The sequence below is a fragment of the Scyliorhinus canicula genome, chromosome 5 (genome assembly GCF_902713615.1).
Source record: "Scyliorhinus canicula chromosome 5, sScyCan1.1, whole genome shotgun sequence".
Taxonomy (NCBI): domain Eukaryota; kingdom Metazoa; phylum Chordata; class Chondrichthyes; order Carcharhiniformes; family Scyliorhinidae; genus Scyliorhinus; species Scyliorhinus canicula.
The window spans coordinates 119,459,113-119,476,911 of record NC_052150.1 but is presented as its reverse complement, the minus strand read 5'-3'; the positions used below and the strand labels follow the sequence as shown (position 1 = coordinate 119,476,911).

General features: G+C 47.8%; 1 protein-coding gene across 8 annotated transcripts in view; it reads left to right on the top strand.

Moving 5' to 3' along the window:
- The window catches only part of ppp1r9a (protein phosphatase 1, regulatory subunit 9A), a 401,146-nt gene that overhangs the window by 146,585 nt on the left and 236,762 nt on the right, over positions 1-17,799 (top strand). For all 8 annotated transcript variants that reach the window (XM_038797554.1, XM_038797547.1, XM_038797548.1 and 5 more), the window contains exon 3: positions 12,701-12,821. In XM_038797554.1, coding sequence (XP_038653482.1) covers positions 12,701-12,821 — 121 coding nt within the window. The remainder of the gene's footprint in view (positions 1-12,700; positions 12,822-17,799) is intronic.

The following is a 17,799-nucleotide window of genomic DNA, read 5'->3' as shown; positions in this document are numbered from 1 at the left end:
TCTAGAGTCACATGTAGACTAGTGTGGGTAAAGATGGTAGATTTCCATTTTGAAAGGACATTTGTGAGCCAGATTGGCATTTACGACAATTAGTAATAGGTTAATGGTCACCATTACTGTGCCTATCTTTTTTATGTTCCAGATTTTTTTTTTTATGTTTTCAAAATTTACACCCCACCCACAGACAGTAAACGGTAACAAATACAAAATCAATCCCCTTAACAATAACAACGATCCCATCCTCCCACCACCCCAAACAACGACCCACTTGTCAATATATGCATCCAACAAAACAAACCCTCCCACGGTGGAAACAAAAAAACAAAGGAGAAAAAGCAAAAGGAGTCCGGGACTGACAATGGTCACCACAGAGTCCACTCTCTCTCTCTCTTCTTCACTCTCCCCCCCCCCCCCCCACTCAACGCCATCCAACCTCTGAAAGAGTACCGTACATGATACCCAAGAGTTGTAAACCCTGCCCCCCGCTCTTGTAAAACTCCACCCCCCCAACCTCTGTTCCTTCCCCCCAACTTTCCACCCTGGCTAGACCACTCGGACCCTGTTCTGCCAGGCTCTGATGGCCACAGCCCCTCCCCCCACTTCACTTAAACCCGCCAGCTTTCCCCCTTGCCCGGCCTTTTAACACACAAACCCCGCATATCCACCTACACGCAAAAGAGTCCTCACTTCGAGTGAAAGTCGCATCACTTTCCTTGTCCAAATAATATATACATTTGCTCCTTTAGCCCATACACCCACACACAGTGAAACAAAAAAGAAGAAAATACAATCATGAGGTTACATCAGCACATGGCCATTTCTCAATTTCTCAGTTCTGCCACAGTCCTTCTGCCTTCGCAAACACCGCCGCTGCTTCTGCCGTTCCAAAATACAAGTCCTTGAGTTTGTAAGTCACCTTTAGCTTCGCTGGATATACAATGCCGCACTGCACCTTGCTAATGTACAGTGCCCTCTTCAGCCGGTTGAAAGCAGCCCGCCTCCTCGCCAGCTCCACCGTAAAGTCCTGATATACACGTATACCAGCTCCAGCCCACTGGACCACCTGCTTCTGCTTGGCCCAGCACAGGACCTTCTCCTTCACACTGTACCTACGGAAGCACAGAGTCACTACCCTTGGCGGCTCACTCGCCTTTGGTACAGGCCTCCATGACCGATGAGCCCGATCCAGTTCATACCGAGAGGGATCCTCCCCCCTCCCCAAATAGTTTTGCCAGCCTCGCGGCAAAATACTCAGTCGGCCTCGGCCCTTCAACTCCTTCGGGCAGCCCCACAATCCTCAGATTCTGTCGCCTGGATCTGTTTTCCAGGTCTTCCATTTTCCCTCGCAGATCCTTGTTAATCTCCATCACCTTCCGCATCTAAACAGGGGCTGTTTAGCTCACAGGGCTAATCGCTGCCTTTAAAAGCAGACCAAGGCAAGCCAGCAGCACGGTTCGATTCCCGTAACAGCCTCCCCGAACAGGCGCCGGAATGTGGCGACTAGGGGCTTTTCACAGTACCTTCATTTGAAGCCTACTCGTGACAATAAGCGATTTTCATTCATTTCATCTCCTTCCCCATCGAGGTAAGTTGATCACCGTGCTGCAATAATGTCTCCTCCACTTCCTTCAGCGTCTCCCCTTGCTCCCGCACCTCCGCCACTGCGCTTGCCACCGCCGTCATCACCGGGCAAATCGCCTCCTCCACCAGCACACTCAAAACCTCCCTCATCTCCTTCCTCATTGTCTCCATGTATTTTGTAAACTGCCTTTCGAATTCTGCAGCCATCACCGTAGTTATTTCTTCAGCCATAAGCGATGCGGCCTCCCCTGGTGCTCCAGCCTCCATTTTCTTTGGTGACCCCGCGGTGACCTTTCCACTCCCCGACGGACCTTCAGCTGTTTTTTTTACGGCCGTTTTTTGTTCACCCTCGACATTTTCCTTTACTGTGCCTTCACTGTGCCTCCTCTGTGCCTTCTTCCTGCTTTTGCCATCTCTGTGGACCCTGGGACCGGGCTTAAAGCCCTGAAAATTCTGTTCCCGAACGGGAACCCTCCATTGCGCCCGCCGTCACCGGACGTCCTCCAGATTTATTAATTTAATTCACATTCTACCATCTGCCATAGTGGAATTTGAACCCATGTCCCAGATCGCACAACTGGGCCTCTGGCTCACTAGTCCAGTGACATTACCACTATGTGTCACCATCTCCTCCAAAGTGTGTCCATCATTTAGAAGGCACAAGTTAGGAGTGTGATGGAATACTCTCTATTTGCCGAGTTGACTGCAGCTTCAAAAATACAAGAAGCTTGACACCATCCAAGATAAAGGAGCCTGCTTGATTGGCATCCCATCCACCACCTCGAACATTTGCTTTCTCTCCCATTGGCATGCAATGGCAGTAATGTAAACCATCAGCAAGATGCACTGCAGCAACTTGTCAAGGCCCCTTCGAAAACACCTTTATCTAAAAGGATAGGGCAATAAATAGATGGAAATGCCACCGTCTACCAGCTCCCTTCCATTTCGCACACCACCGTGATTTAGAACTATCGGCACTTTTTCACTGACACTGGATCGAAATCCTGGAACTCCCTAATAGTTCTGTGGGTACCAAAATCACAAGGACTTCAGCCGCTCAAGAAGGTAGCTCACCACCATCTTCCAGAGGGCATTTGGGCTTCGTTAATAAACGCTGACCTTGCCAGTGATGCTCACACTCCAAGAACAAATTTAAAAACACATCGCCCAAGTTCAATGCTTCCTAAACGATTTCACAATGTGACCCCATCTTCACATTTGAAAATCAACATGACCCCAGATGTCAGCAAAACCAAAACATAATTCGGCACTTAGTAACTTTTGGTATTTAATTATTAACGTTTGCGTATTTATGAATCAATGTTGACTCTCTAATTAATTCAAACCTCTCCAAGTGATTGTGATTTTGACCCCAGGTTATGGATTCCAAAACCTTATCCACAACTGATGTTAAACTAACTGGCCTGCAGTTGCTAGGACTCATCTCATATCCTTCTTTAAATAAGGGTGTCACATTTGCCAATCTCCAATCATCTACCATTTCAGTCCTCCTCTGTCCACTCGCCGCACAACCTTTCTGCCAAGATTCCCCGAAAACCGGGTAAAAGGAACCAAAACCAAGGCCTTTAAGCGGGGGCAACCCTGTGTGCCAATCTCCAATCCTCTGCCATTTCAGTCCTCCTCCCTCCCCTCACTCTCTCTGCTGTCTTCACCCACTTACTTTACCAAACTAAGACGCAAGCCATTCAGACCAGATAACTTATCTAACCAAAGCATAGTCACCCTTTTCGTTACCTCCTCCTGTTCAATTTTCTCATTGCTGATTGCTTTCATTCTACCAATGTTTTGTCAGATTCCTCTTCCTTAGTAAACAGAAGGCAAAGAAATTAAGTATCCATTGAAAAGGATTTGGATATGACTTACAAGTACGTTGAAGTTTACAAATTGTGATTCAGGCAATAAAACGTGCAGAAACGTTTTACGAACATTGAAATCACCCTTTTTGAGTCAGGATGTTAGTGTTTAAACTCCATAAGCAGCTGGTACATTCATATCTGGAGTATACAACCACATTTTGGAATCTACACTTACGGAATGATGCACAGCTTGTAGAGAGAGTGCAAAGAGAAGTTACCAGGAAAATAGAGGGCATGAGGGGAAAACTTATGAGGGAGTCTTTAAGAATTCTTGGTTTACACTCTTTAGAGAACATTGACTTTTGATTTGGTTACATTTTGTATATTGATATATGGCCTTACTAAGCCTGAAAAGTTCTTAACTCGCATTTATAGTATTTTGCATGGGGAACAGAAATTTGGTTCACATTTTGATATTTGTAATTTTTTGATACTTGGAACACTGCCTAATTTTGTTGCGAATGCTGAAAATGTTGTGACTTCTGGGAGACTTATTAAAAACATAGTATGATTTCAATTTATGTATTGTTGATCTTGTTTCTAATACTGTGCCTATGTTTACTGTCTGGCAATAAATTTACAGTGCAGAAGGAGGCCATTTGGCTCATCGAGTCTGCACCAGCCCTTACAAAGAGCACCCTACTCAAGCCCACGTATCTACCCTATCCCCGTAACCCCCACTTAACCTTTTTGGACACTAAGGGCAATTTAGCATGGCCGATCCACCTAACCCGTACATCTTTGGATTGTGGGAGGAAACTGGAGCAACCGGGAAACCCACACAGACATGGGGAGAACGTGCAGACTTTGCGCAGACAGTGATCCAGCCGGGAATCGAACCTGGGACCCTGGCGCTGTGAAGCAACTGTGCTAACCACTATGCTACCGTGCTTCTCAGATAAATAAGGGGCGGTACGGTGGCACAGTGGTTATTACTGCTGCCTCATGGACTTACGAAGGCCATCATGGAGTGAGTGGCCGCACACAGGGTTGTCCCCGCTTAAAGGCCTTGTTTTTAGACCCTTTTATCTGATTTTCGGAGAATCTTGGCAGAAGGTTTGTGCGGTGAGTGGAGGGGGATCAGTTCTCCCACAGGTGGGCATGTTATCACTAAGGAGGATGTGTTGGGCAAACTAATTGGGCTAAGGGTAGACAAGTCTCCTGGCCCTGATGGAATGCATCCCAGAGTGCTAAAATCAATGGCTAATGAAATTGCAAATGCATGCGTGATAATTTACCAAAATTCACTAGACTCTGGGGTGGTCCCGGCGGATTGGAAATTAGCAAACATGACACCACTGTTTAAAAAAAGGAGGTAGGCAGAAAGCCGGTAATTATAGACCAGTTAGCTTAACTTTGGTAGTAGGGAGGTTGCTGGAATCTATCACCAAGGAAGAAATAGCGAGGCATCTGGATGGAAATTGTCCCATTGGTCAGGCGCAGCATGGGTTCATAAAGGACCAGTCATGCCTAATGTCATGTGGGAGTACCTTTAAGAAATGAGTGTTTTGAGAAATGTACCTTTAAGAAATGGGTTTTTATCAGTGATGTCAGAGTGTGGGTGGAGCTGGGCAGTCTCAGATTTTTACTTTCGTTTTAGGCTGTTTGCTGCAGGGTGTGTTTTAGTTTCGTTTTCAGTGTTGGAGCTGAAGCCAGACAGAGCAGGTGTACTGTTGATCTCTCTGCCATAAAAGACTATCTCTTGATTATTTGGTGAATTCAGAATTATAAATGTTCTCAGTAGTGAATGTAAACCTAATGTGCTTCTATTAAAAGGTGTTTCTTTTGTCTCCTGGATGTTGTTTGGGAAGTTATTAAGGATTACTTTGTGTTGTATTCTTAGGGGGTTGTATTTGAATTGATGGTTGCTAAGATGTTCACTGTATGTTTTCAAAAGGTTAACTTGAATTCATAGAATAAACATTGTTTTGCTTTAAATAATACTTTTTCATTTCTGCTGTACCACTCCTGTAGAGTGGGCCGTGTGCTCCCCATACCAAATCTATTAAAAGTTGTGGGTCAGGTGAACTCTATGCTACACTTTGGGGTTCTCTAAACCCTGGCCCATAACACTAACTAATTTTGAGGATATTACCAGTGCAGTGGACAACAGGGAGCCAATGGATGTGGTATATCTGGATTTCCAGAAAGCTTTTGACAAGGTGCCACACAAAAGGTTGCTGCATAAGATAGAGATGTATGGTGTTAAGGGTAAAGTAGTAGCATGGATAGAGGATTGGTTAATTAATAGAAAGCAAAGAGTGGAGATTAATGGGTGTTTCTCTGGTTGGCAATCAGTAGTTTGTGGTGTCCCTCAGGAATCAGTGTTGGGCCCACAATTGTGGGGCCCAAGTGCAATGTGTCCAAGTTTGCAGACGACACTAAACTGAGTGGTAAAGCAAAAAGTGCAGAGTATACTGGAAGTCTGCCGAGGGATTTGGATAGGTTAAGTGAATGGGCTAGGGTCTGGCAAATGGAATACAATGTTGACAAATGTGATGTTATCCATTTTGGTAGGAATACAGCAAAAAGGATTATTATTTAAATGATAAAATATTAAAACATGGGGACCTGGGTGTCCTAGTGCATGAGTCGCAAAAAATTGGTTTACAGGTACAACAGGTGATTAAGAAGGCAAATGGAGTTTTGTCCTTCATTGCCAGAGGGATGGAGTTTAAGACTAGGGAAGTTATGCTGCAACTGTATAAGGTGTTCGTGAGGCCATACCTGGAGTATTGTGTTCAGTTTTGGTTTTCATACCTGAGAAAGGACATACTTGCGCTGGAGGGTGTGCAGAGGAGATTCACTAGGTTAATCCCAGAGTTGAGGGGGTTGATTACAAGGAGAGGTTGAGTAGACTTGGACTGTACTCATGGAATTAAGAAGGATGCGGGGGGATCTTATAGAAACATATAAAATTATGAAGAGGATAGATAGGATAGATGCGGGGAGGTTGTTTCCACTGGTGGGTGAGAGCAGAACTAGGGGGCATAGCCTCAAAATAAGGGGAAGTAGATTTAGGACTAATTTTGGGAGGAACTTCTTCATCCAAAGGGTTGTGAATCTATGGAATTCCCTACCCAGTGAAGCAGTTGAGGCTCCTTCATTAAATGTTTTAAAGATAGATAGTTTTTTGAAGAATAAAGGGTTATGGTGTTTGGGCGGGAAAGTGGAGCTGAGTCCACAAAAGACCAGCCATGAAATCATTGAATGGCGGGGGAGGCCCGAAGGGCCAGATGGCCAACTCCTGCTCCTAGATTTTATGTCTGCGGATTATCAAACATGACCGAAGACAGTGAGAACCCTGGCTAAAGGGTTGGAGGGGACTTGTGGCGTAGTATCGGTTGGAAAAATGGGGGAGGGGGAAAGGGTTATGATCGACTGTAAAGCTGCTAATGGAGCAGTCGATGAGCTTCATTAAGAATGAATTTCGGCAGCGACACAAAGAAATGCAGAGTAACTGGTCAAAGGTGATTGAGTGGGCGGTGGCACCTCTTTGCAGGACTCGGGTGGAGAAGAACCTGGAGGTGCAGGGGGCAATGATCCAAGAGGAGGAGAAGGTGGTGTCTGACCAGATTGCCAGACTGACCAGATTGTGTCACTGGTAGCGGAGATGGCGATCCTGGGGGACATGTGCAAGACGTTGCAAGCAAAGGTGGAGGACCAGGATAATAGATCCAGGCAATAAAATCTTCAGATTGTGGGCATACCAGAGGAAGCGGAGGGAACGAGTGGAATAGGCTACGTTGCGAGGATGCTGGACAGAATGGTGGACGAGAAGGTGCTAGACAAGCTCTGTAGGTGGTTCGGGGCCATGGGTTCCTGAGGCAGAAGCCAAGGGCGGGGGAACCACCGCAGGCTGTGACTGTGTGTATGCACAAGTTCCAGGACAAGGAAAAGATCCAGAGGTGGGCCAGAGCACAGTGGGATTGTGATTGGGGGAAGAAAACCAATTTTATCAGGACATTGATGTGGAGCTGGTCAAGAGACGGGCGAGGTTCAACAAGCCAAGGCAGTGTTGTACCTGCGTCAGATTTGGTTTGGGGCGTTGTACCCGGCCAAACGTTGGGTCATTCAAGGGCAAGAGTATTACTTTAGGATGCCTGTGGAGCCGAATGTCATTATCAAGGAATGTGGGGTGGCACGGTCGCACAGTGGTTAGCACTGCTGTCTCACAGCGTCAGGGACCCAGGTTCAATTCCGGGTCACTGTCTATGTGGAGTTTGTACTTTCTCCCCGTGTCTGCGTGGCTTTTCTCTGGGTGCTCCGCTTTCCTCCCACAGTCCAAAGATGAATGGGGTAGGTGGATTGGCCATGCTAAATCGCCCCTTATTCTCTCCAGGGATGTGCAGGTTAGGTTATGGAGTTGCAGGGATGAGGTGGGTTGAGTGCTTGTTTGAAGGGTCGGTGCCGACTCGATGGGCCGAATGGCCTCCTTCTGCACTGTAGGGATTCTATGATTCTATGTAAGTTGGGGAAGGTTGAAAGAGGAATGTGGGTGACAGTTTTGTTTCTGTTAAATTTTGTTTCGTATTTTTGTTGCCGTTAATGTCCAAAAAAGGTTGGGTGGGGTTACTGGGATCGGGTGGAGGTGTGGGCTTAAGTAGGATGCTCTTTCCAAGAGCCCGGTGCAGACTCGATGGGCTGAATGGCCTCCGTTTGCACTGTAAATTCCCCGTCAATGTGTACAGTAAACGGAGTTTGCATATCATTAGTGGGTATTCTCCGGGGCCTCTGCGATGCTTTGCAACCGATGGGCTGCGGGGGGGGGGGGGGGGTGGATTGGATGACCGCCAACGGGACTGGGGCAGTGTCTGATCACGGACCTCCATGGCCTACAAGGCAGTCATCTTGCTGTGCACCCCACTGACACCAACCTTAGCACCTGGTTCCGCAGAGTGACAGGAGCCGTATGGTTGCCCACCCCCCAACCCTCCACCATACTCCCCCCAACCCGGTCCCCATCCACCGGAGGGGCATCAGGCGGCCCACCCGGTAGCCCCTACGGCGGTGCTGGGTGGGTGCTGTGGAGCATACCGTTGGCAAGGGCAGCGCCATCCGATGGTACCCTTGGGAGCAGGGCGGGTGCCAGGGCCAGAGGCCGCCACAGTGCCGGGCAATGGAGGGCCAGGGGTGCAGGGATGTGGGGAGGGATGGGCACTCGGGGCCAGAGTCTGCAATGCCAACCGGAGCCACCATGTAGCCTGTTGGACCAGGTGTGGCAGGGGGTTTGAACCATCCTAACATGTCAGCCTTGCATCCCCTGCAGACAAAGGATATTGGGATTCAACCAGCAATGGTAACTTTCCTGCTAGCTGCGCACCTGAGGAATGCCCTGCAGCTGTATGAACTGGAGGTGCTCAAGGAGGACCATGGTGCTGCAACGGACCGTGCAGCAGCGCAGTGTACCACAGGGGGACAGGAATGGAGAGCAGGATGGCCAACAGGCCAAAGAGGAGGAGGTGCCAAGGAGGCGCCACATCAGGCCTTGTGTAACATCAGCGCCTGTCATTCGAGGGCCTGCTACAGCGGGCATGCCGTTGAAAACTCCAGCTGAGCAGTGGGACATATCTGTCAGATGATGGCACACCTGGCACCACGGGGGTATGGGGGAGGACACCCGCTCCTGGTGGCTGTCAAGGTGATTGTTGCCCTTAACGTTTACGCCACGGGGTCCTTCGAGGTGCCAAGTGGAGACCTGTCCAGAATCTGACAGACCTCGATGCACAGGTGGCCCACGCTGTCACGGAGGCCCTAATGGCGAGGCGGCTCAAACATCCACTCCAATGTGGACCTCGCCCACCAGGATGCCCGAGCAGCTGGTTTTGCCACCACCGACTGGATGTCCCGGATCCAGGGGTGATTGACAGTTGCATGCTCCCCTATGAGCTCCTGCAGATGACAGGCCGTTCTACACCAACCGAAAGGGTTCCACTCGAAAGGGCAACTGATATGTGACCATCAGTTGCACATCATACACATCTGAGCCCAATACCCGGGCGGTGACACCTTCATTCTGGCACACTCGACGATTCCTGACATGTTCGAGACACCCCCCCCCCCCCCCCCCCCCCCCCCAAACGCGGACACCCGCTATAACGCCGCCCATACAGTGACTAGGTCCGTGGTCGAGCGGTGCTTCGGCCTCCTGAAGATGTGGTTCAGGTGCCTGGACCGCTCTGGAGAGGCCCTCCAGTATGATGCTGAGAGGGTCGCCTGCATCATGACGGTCTGCTGCATCCTCCACAATAACTCACTCTCTCTCTCTCTCCTCCCTCTAGCTGGTGCTGCCAGTCCTGGAGGCTTGCCCTGGTCTCGACCAGGGTCTGCATGCTCGCGGCCATGGAGTGGACCATCCCCGTCTGGGACTGCGCCACATTACCCGTTGACTATGGCACCACCTTCTGGGTTCGTGTCACATCAGCCAGTGACTGTGTCATCTCCCTCTGGGACTGGGCCACCTTCCTCTGTGTCTGTGCCGTACGGCCAGCGCCTGGGCAATGCCGTTCACGTTCCCAGCCATGACCTGCTGTGACTGGGCCACACTCAAGAGCATTGCTGCGATTTCCAGGTGGCTCTGGTACAAGGTCGCCTGTGAGTCGGCAACCCTGCCTGGGCCACTGCTAACCTCTGACAGAATGCTCCAAGCCTCAGATGCTGATCCATAGCCAAAACCATCACCTTCAATGCTTCCACCACTGGCGCCACCTGTGCCATGTTGGCCTGGGTGGCACGCATGGTCGGCACCACCTCATGCTGCTGCATGTAGTTGGACTCCTCCAACTGCACCTCCAGGTGCTGGATGCTCGCCGTCAACCCTTCATGCAGTCCCTGGCCCTGTGACTGCACCTCCACAAACAATGGAACTGTCCATTCCAGAAGCCCGAAACCCCTCTGGACGGTAGCTAGTTCCTGGGGTCGGCCTCCAACCTTCCGTCCCCTTGGGTGTGTCTACCTCCACCTGCTGTACTGGATCAGCACTGTGGTGACACCAGCGAGTGTCCCAGGAGCCTCTTCACTAAAGTGGCCAATCGAGGTGAGTGTCTCTGGGATGGTGGAAGGTGTTGGAGACAGCTGTGACGGAAAGTCATCGTCATCCTCCAACTTGAGCTCCGGGGTCTCCTGAGTCTCGGACAATGCTGCTCACAGCGCTCACTGCCTCTGCCACCTGCAGCAGGCACAGGAAATGGTTGTGGCTGGCAGCCTCCTTCCTGGGCCAGGATACAGGGTCATCCGCCTCTCCGACACGGCGTCCAGGAGAGGAGAGTCTCAAGCTCTGCGTCCGTGAAACTTTGGGCTGAGCGTCTTGCTGCCATCTTGTTGGCTGGGATGTTGTATGTGTGTGGAGCATGGATCTGCGGCTGCAGCTTATCAGTCTCAATTGCAAAACCGGCACTTTTTCTCACTGGAATCGATTATGTTCCACGTGGCACTGGTGCTCGCCCCTCAACAGTAGCAGAATCGGTCCAGTTGAGCGCCGGTTTTGCTGTCGTGGTTCTCCACGAATTCTGTATCGGCGACAACACTTAGTCTCAGAAACGGAGATTCCCGCCCACTTACTTTTCATCTGTTATTTGAATAACACCCTCAAAAGTAATTCACAATTGTATTTTCTAAATTTAACTTTCCCTACCTATAGGCCTCCATTCACCTTAATATTTCAGCAGTTGGTCAGCTTAATCAATCCCGTACCTCCACCATTGATGCTCTTGACCCTAGAAAAGTCCTTATTTCCCTGTGGTATAGGCTCCATTTTAGTCCTGTGAGGTCATAAGAGTGCTGGCTTGAGCATGTCTAAGAAACGACTAGTTGATCAACCTTTCAGCAGGTGTGTATTGTTCATTTCAAGTGCCTCACTCCCTTTTGTCTGAACCACCCACTATTCTGGAAACAGGATTTGTACCATCCCATTCATCTGTGTCTGGTTGTTTTCCACTTCTGCCATAGACTCGATCTCGAACCTTACTTTATTTTAATAATAATAATCTTAATAATAATAATCTTTATTAGTGTCACAAGTAGGCTTACGTTAACACTGCAATTAAATGACTATGAAAATCCCCTAGTCGCCACACTCCATCGCCTGAACTGAGGGAGAGTTCAGAATGTCCAATTTATCTAACAAGCACGTCTTTCGGGACTTGTGGGAGGAAACCGGAGCACCCGGAGGAAACCCACGCAGACACACCAGGAGAACGTGCAGGCTCCGCGCACACAGTGACCCAAGCTGGGAATCGAGCCCAGGTCCCTGGCGCTGTGAAGCAACAGTGCTAACCACTGTGCTACCATACTGTTCTCTCTGATTTCTTCCTAATTTCCTCTTTTCAAGCAAGTCTTGCCTATGAAACTCATTTTCTCCTTCCCCCTTGCCTATTCGCACAAAAAGGTTAACCACCCAGCTTGTCCCTCTACCTTCCATCCCAGATGACTTTGTCAATGTTTCCCTTCTTTAACCATATTATTCCAATCCATTTGAAAATAGCTGTTGATGTCCCCATCCCCAGACACCCACCTTCATCAAGTCCTCTTAGCCCTCTGTTCTTGAAAATTATTTCCAGCAGTGCTTTCTATTCAAAAATTCTCTTTGAAACCCCTTTGCCGATAAACAAGATTTTGGTCACACCCTCCTGATGTCACCTCCTTTGACTCAGCATCCATTTTTGTTTATTAAAGCTGTCGTATAAATGCCAATAGTTTTTGTTCATAGCCACTTCCCCCGCTGGATATGTTGAAAGCAAAATATGTGCCAGTGTAGTTTTGCTTAATTGTTGCGCTCTTTAATTATTATTTGTCCTATTCTGTATCATAATTAAAAAGCACCAATGTGTTCAATGATGTGGTACATAGAACATACAGCGCAGAAGGAGGCTATTCGGCCCATTGATTCTGCACCGACCCACTTAAGCCCTCACTTCCACCCTATCCCTGAAACCCAATAACCCCTCCTAACCTTTTTGGTCACTCAGGGCAATTTATCATGGCTAATCCAGCTAACCTGCATGTCTTTGGACTGTGGGAGGAAACCGGAGCACCTGGAGGAAACCCACGCAGACACTGGGAGAACGTGCAGACTCCGCAAAGACAGTGACCCAGCGGGAAATCGAACCTGGGAACCTGGCGCTGTGAAGCCACAGTGCTATCCACGTGCTACCGTGCTGCCCTGACGTGGTGTTGCATATTTTCGGTGTATTGTTTGATCTCATCCCCATGCTGAATGAATTCTTTACTATTTCACTCTGCAGATGAGGATGGTCTTGGCATCAGCATTATAGGAATGGGCGTTGGAGCAGATGCAGGATTAGAAAAATTAGGAATTTTTGTCAAGACTGTTACAGAGGGAGGAGCAGCTCAAAGGGATAGCAGGTAAGAACTATTGAATAGGCTATGGTGTTGTATCTTTTATAGATGTTGCAGGATTTCTCTCATCCAAAAACTTGATACGCCTAGAATAATTTTCACGAATGAAATAAATTAAGTTGAACCCACATGTTAGTTGTCACAAATTACCGATCAATCCTAAATAACTATAGTTACCTACTAGTCCACATAGCAATAAGATACTCATTAAGTACAAAACAGTGCTCACTCTTGTTTTCCTAGTTGCTGAGTTTTTTCAGCTTCCTCTTAATGTTGTGTGAAGTGAACAAATTTGGCTGAATATTGGTATCAATGAGAGTTGGGGCATGATGAGTCAGATCATTGGCTTGGCACTTTTGAGTGAAGATGCTTGAAAACAATGGTTTTATAGGTTTATGGTGCCTCCTCCTTGACCTGCCAGCTGCCTGCTTCTCAACTGGATATGATGGAACCACTGAATTCTATTTGTTATTTACAGCACAGAAGGAGTCCATTTGTTTCATCGTGTTTGCACCAGCTCCCAAAAGAGCAACCTAGCTAGTCCAATTTCCCAGCCCTATCTCCAGAGCCCTCTAAATTCATCACTTTCAAATGTATATCTCTTTTGAAACCTCCTATGGAATCCACCTTCGCCACTCTCCCAGGCAGCTCTCTCCAAACCCTAACAACTCTCTGAGTAAAGAAGTTTATCCTCATCTCACTCTTAGCTCTCTTGCGGACCAACTTGAAATTGTGACTCCTAGTCTCTGACATATCAACTAGTGGAAACAGATTATCCTTCTTTATCGTGTCAAAATTGTTCAGAATTTTGAACACCTCAATAAGGTCACCTGTTGATCATCTCTGCTCCAAGGAGAACAAGCCCAATTTCTCCAATCTTTCCTTGTATCTAAAATTCCTCATTCCTGGTATCATTCTCGTAAATCTCCTCTACACTCTCTCCAGTGCTTTAACATCCTTCATCTGCACTCTCTCCAGTGCTTTAACATCCTTCTTTAATTAAGGTGCCCACAATGCTCCAAATGTGGTCTAACCAATGATTTGTAGAGATGTAGATTCACTTCTTTGCTTTTATACTCAATGCGTCTATTTATAAACAAAAGGATGCTATAAGCCTTCTTAGCTGTTTCAACTTGCCTGGCCACCTTCAGAGAATTATGCACTTGAACCACAAGGTCCCTCTGCTCCTGTACTCCCCTCAAAGTCGTACCCTTGAGCCTATATTGTCTCTTCATGTTTGTTCTACCAAAATGCATTACCTCAGATTTTGCTGCACTGAAGTTCATCTGCCAGGTGTCTGCCCATTTGGCCAACTTGTCAATGCCTGCCCATTTGGCCAACTTGTCAGTGTCCCTCTGAGGTAGCTCAGCGTTACCCTCACAATTCACTATTCTCCCTTGCTGAGTATCATCTGCAAATTTAGAGATTTTTGCCCTCAACACCCACTTCTAAATCATTTATATAAATCAGAAAAAGCAAGGATCCCAACACTGAGCCCAGTGGAACACCACTTTCAACTTGTCTCCAGTGTGAGAAATTCCCATCTATTCCTAACCTCTGTTTCCTATTTCTTAGTCAACTTTTAATCCATGCTGCCAAGGACCCATCAAGCCCAAACATTTTTAATTTGTGAACCAACCTGCCATGTGGCACTGTATTAAATGCTTTCTGAAAATCCAAACATACAACATCCACAGCACTACCTTCATGCACTGCCTGTGTCACCGTCAAAGAACTCAGTTGAATTTGTCAGACATGCCCGGCCCTTGACAAAGCCATGTTGACTGTCTAGTATTAACTTATTTGTCTCTGAGTGTATATTTATCTCATCCTATACTATGGCCTTCATCAGTTTTCCCAATATTGATGTCAAGTTGACAAGCCTGTAGTTTCCTGGGGTTTCCTTCACCCCTTTCCCAAACAACGGCATCACATTTGCAATCTTCCAGTCCCCCGTTACTCCTATGTTCAAAGAGGCTTGGAAAATTTCTGTCAACGGCTCCGCAATATGCTCCTTTAACCTCTCAGCATTCGAGGATGCATCCCATCCTAGCTTTGTTCTGATCTCTTGCTTGTGGGATCGTTTAACTCTAACCTTTTTCTGCTGATATTTATTGTGTTAATTCTCTATTGTCACTTCATTAGGTGAATGAATAATTCTTAAGGTAAACGATCATACAAATTTAGGAGCAAGTGTAGGCACTTGGCCCCTCGAGCCTGCTCCACCATTCAATAAGGTCATAGCTGATCTGATTGTAACCTCAACTCCACATTCCTGTCTATCCCTGATAACCTTTCAGTCCTTGATTATCAAGAATCTGTCTATCGCTGCCTTAAAAATATTCAAGGACTCTGTTTCTACGGCCTTTTAAGGAAGAGAGTTCCAAAGACATTCAACCAACTGAGAGAACAATGTTCCCCATACCTCTGTCTTAAATGGGCCACCCCTTATTTTTAAGCAGTGACCTCTAATTCTTGATTTTTCCACAAGAGGAAATATATTTTTCACATCCACCCTGTCAAGACCCCTCAGGATCTTGTGGTTTTGATGAAACCACCTCTTACTCTTCTAAACTCCAGCACATACAGGCACCTTCCATTCCAGGTATTATTCCAGTAAACCTCCGAACTGCTTCCAATGCATTTACATCCTTCCTTAGTCTCATTTAAGACTGTGGTGGGGAGGGCTTCCGGTGGCGACCATGGAGTGAACGGTCGCACATTTGGCAGCTCCCGCTCATGGTGGTCTTTGTGTGGCTTTTAAGCCGGATTGTTGCAGGAAATTTGTAGAGAAACAGTTGTCATGGACCAAGGTTTAGAGAACACCAAAGTATATCATGGAGTTCACCTGACCCACAACTTTTAGTAGATTTTGGTTATGGAGAGCACAAGGGCCCAATTTACAGGTGTGATGCAACAGAGATCTAAAGTATTTTTAAAACAAAACAATGTTCATTCTATGAATTCAGTTAACACTTTATAAACGCACGGTAAACATCTTATCAATTACAAACACTAATACTTTCCCAAATACAATATTCTATAGGTAACCCTGAGTAACTTTCCTGACAACATCCATTAGCCCAAAACATGTTTTAACACAGACAGCAGATTTAGATTCTCAACAGAAACTGGTATTGTTTTGAAATCATCAATGAGCTGAAGACATTCTTTAGTTTGTGGAGAGAAAGATCAATACACATATCTGCTTGGTTCACATGCAGCTCTCCAACTGAAAGCGAAACTAAACACAAGAGCCAAAACCAGCTTTCAGCACAAAACAAAAGTAAAAAGCAGAGCAGAGCACAACTCCACCCACACACTGACGTCACTGCAGCTATTTGATACACACTCATTTCTTAAAGGTACACCCACCTGACAGGGTGTAGAAGCAAGAACAGATGAAAAGGACACCCAGTTTATGGAGCTGCGGTCCAGAAGTCATCAGAAAAGAACAAACCTGGCGGTGGTGGTGAGTGAGGAGCGGACAACGTGAGTGGAGATGGCGGACGAACAGGGTCGGACCCCGTCAGCTCAGTGGTTGATGGGCCAGTTGGTGAGCTTCTTAAATGAGAAGTTCACCCAACAACGGAAGGAGAGTGCGGAGGGCCTGGCCCGGGCGGTGGACTTGAAATGCGATGGTTGACCGCATGGAGACGAAACTGGCGGCCCAGGGTCAGGTGATCCAGAAGTTGGAGAAGCTGGTGGGGGAGCATTAGGACTAGTCCACCTCGATGGCAGCAGAGATTGGGATGCTGTGTGACCAGCAGAAGAGGATGCTGGCAAAAGTGGTGGACCTGGAAAATTGTTTTCTGAGGCAGAACATTCGGATCGTGGGTCTGCCAGAGGGAATCGAAGGATCAGATGCTGGTGCATCGGACGCTGGTGCATATGTGGGGAAGATGTTGGAGAAGCTGCTTGGGGAAGGTGCATTTGATCGACCGCTGGAGGTGGATCTGGCCCACAGGGTACTGATGCGCAAGCCCAGGGGGGTGGGTCGCCGTGAGCAATGGTGGTGCGATTACATTGGTTCCTGGACAACCAAAGCATTATGAGGTGGGCGAGGCAGACGAGGCGTGTATTTGGGAGGGTGTCGAGATCCGGGTGTATCAAGACCTGGGGGCAGAGCTCGTAAAAAGGAGGGCGAGCTTTAATAAGGCCCAGTCGGCCCTGTACAAAAAGGGCATAAAGTTTGGACTACTGTACCCGGCCCGGCTATGAGTGAACTATGGGGGCCAGGAGAACTTCGGCTCATCAGAGGAGGCAGCAGACTACATGAAGGAGAATAGACTGACAGGAGAAGGAGGATCTTGAACTTTGACTGAGGAGAACGGAACTATGTTTTGTAAAACTTTGGATCTGTGTTGTTTGGACTTATTTTGGGGGTTTTGCTTGTTTTTTGCTGGGTTTATTTCCGGTTCGGTTTGGGGTTAGGCTTGTATGTAGTAATTTGTAAAGGGAGGAGGGATGGGCCTTTGTGCTTGGACCTTGGAAGGGATTGTTTGTTTGTTTTTGCCTCTTGCCTTTGTTTTGACTGGTTGCACTAAGAGTGGGGGGGAGGGGAGCCAGTGGGGGGTAAGATGCTAGGCGCCATGGGGGGGCTGTCAGGCTAGCTAGGAGGGCTAGAAGGCGGACGTGGCCGTGTTGCAGGAGACACATCTGAAGGTGGGGGATCAGATTAGGCTGAGGAAGGGATGGGTTGGGCAGGTGTTTCATTCGGGGTTAGACTTTAAAGCGAGGGGGGGGGTGGCAATTCTGGTCAACAAACGGGTGACTTTCGAGGTGGGGAAGATAGAGGCGGACCCGGGGGGTAGATATGTTATGGTTAGTGGGATGTTGGAGGAAATGGCCGTGGTATTGGTAAATATATCTGCCCTAAACTGGGATGGTGTTGAGGATCCCGACATGTATTCATATCGACTGATTATGGGGGTAGACTTTAACATGGTCCTGGATCCGAGGCTGGATCGGTCGAGTTCCAGGA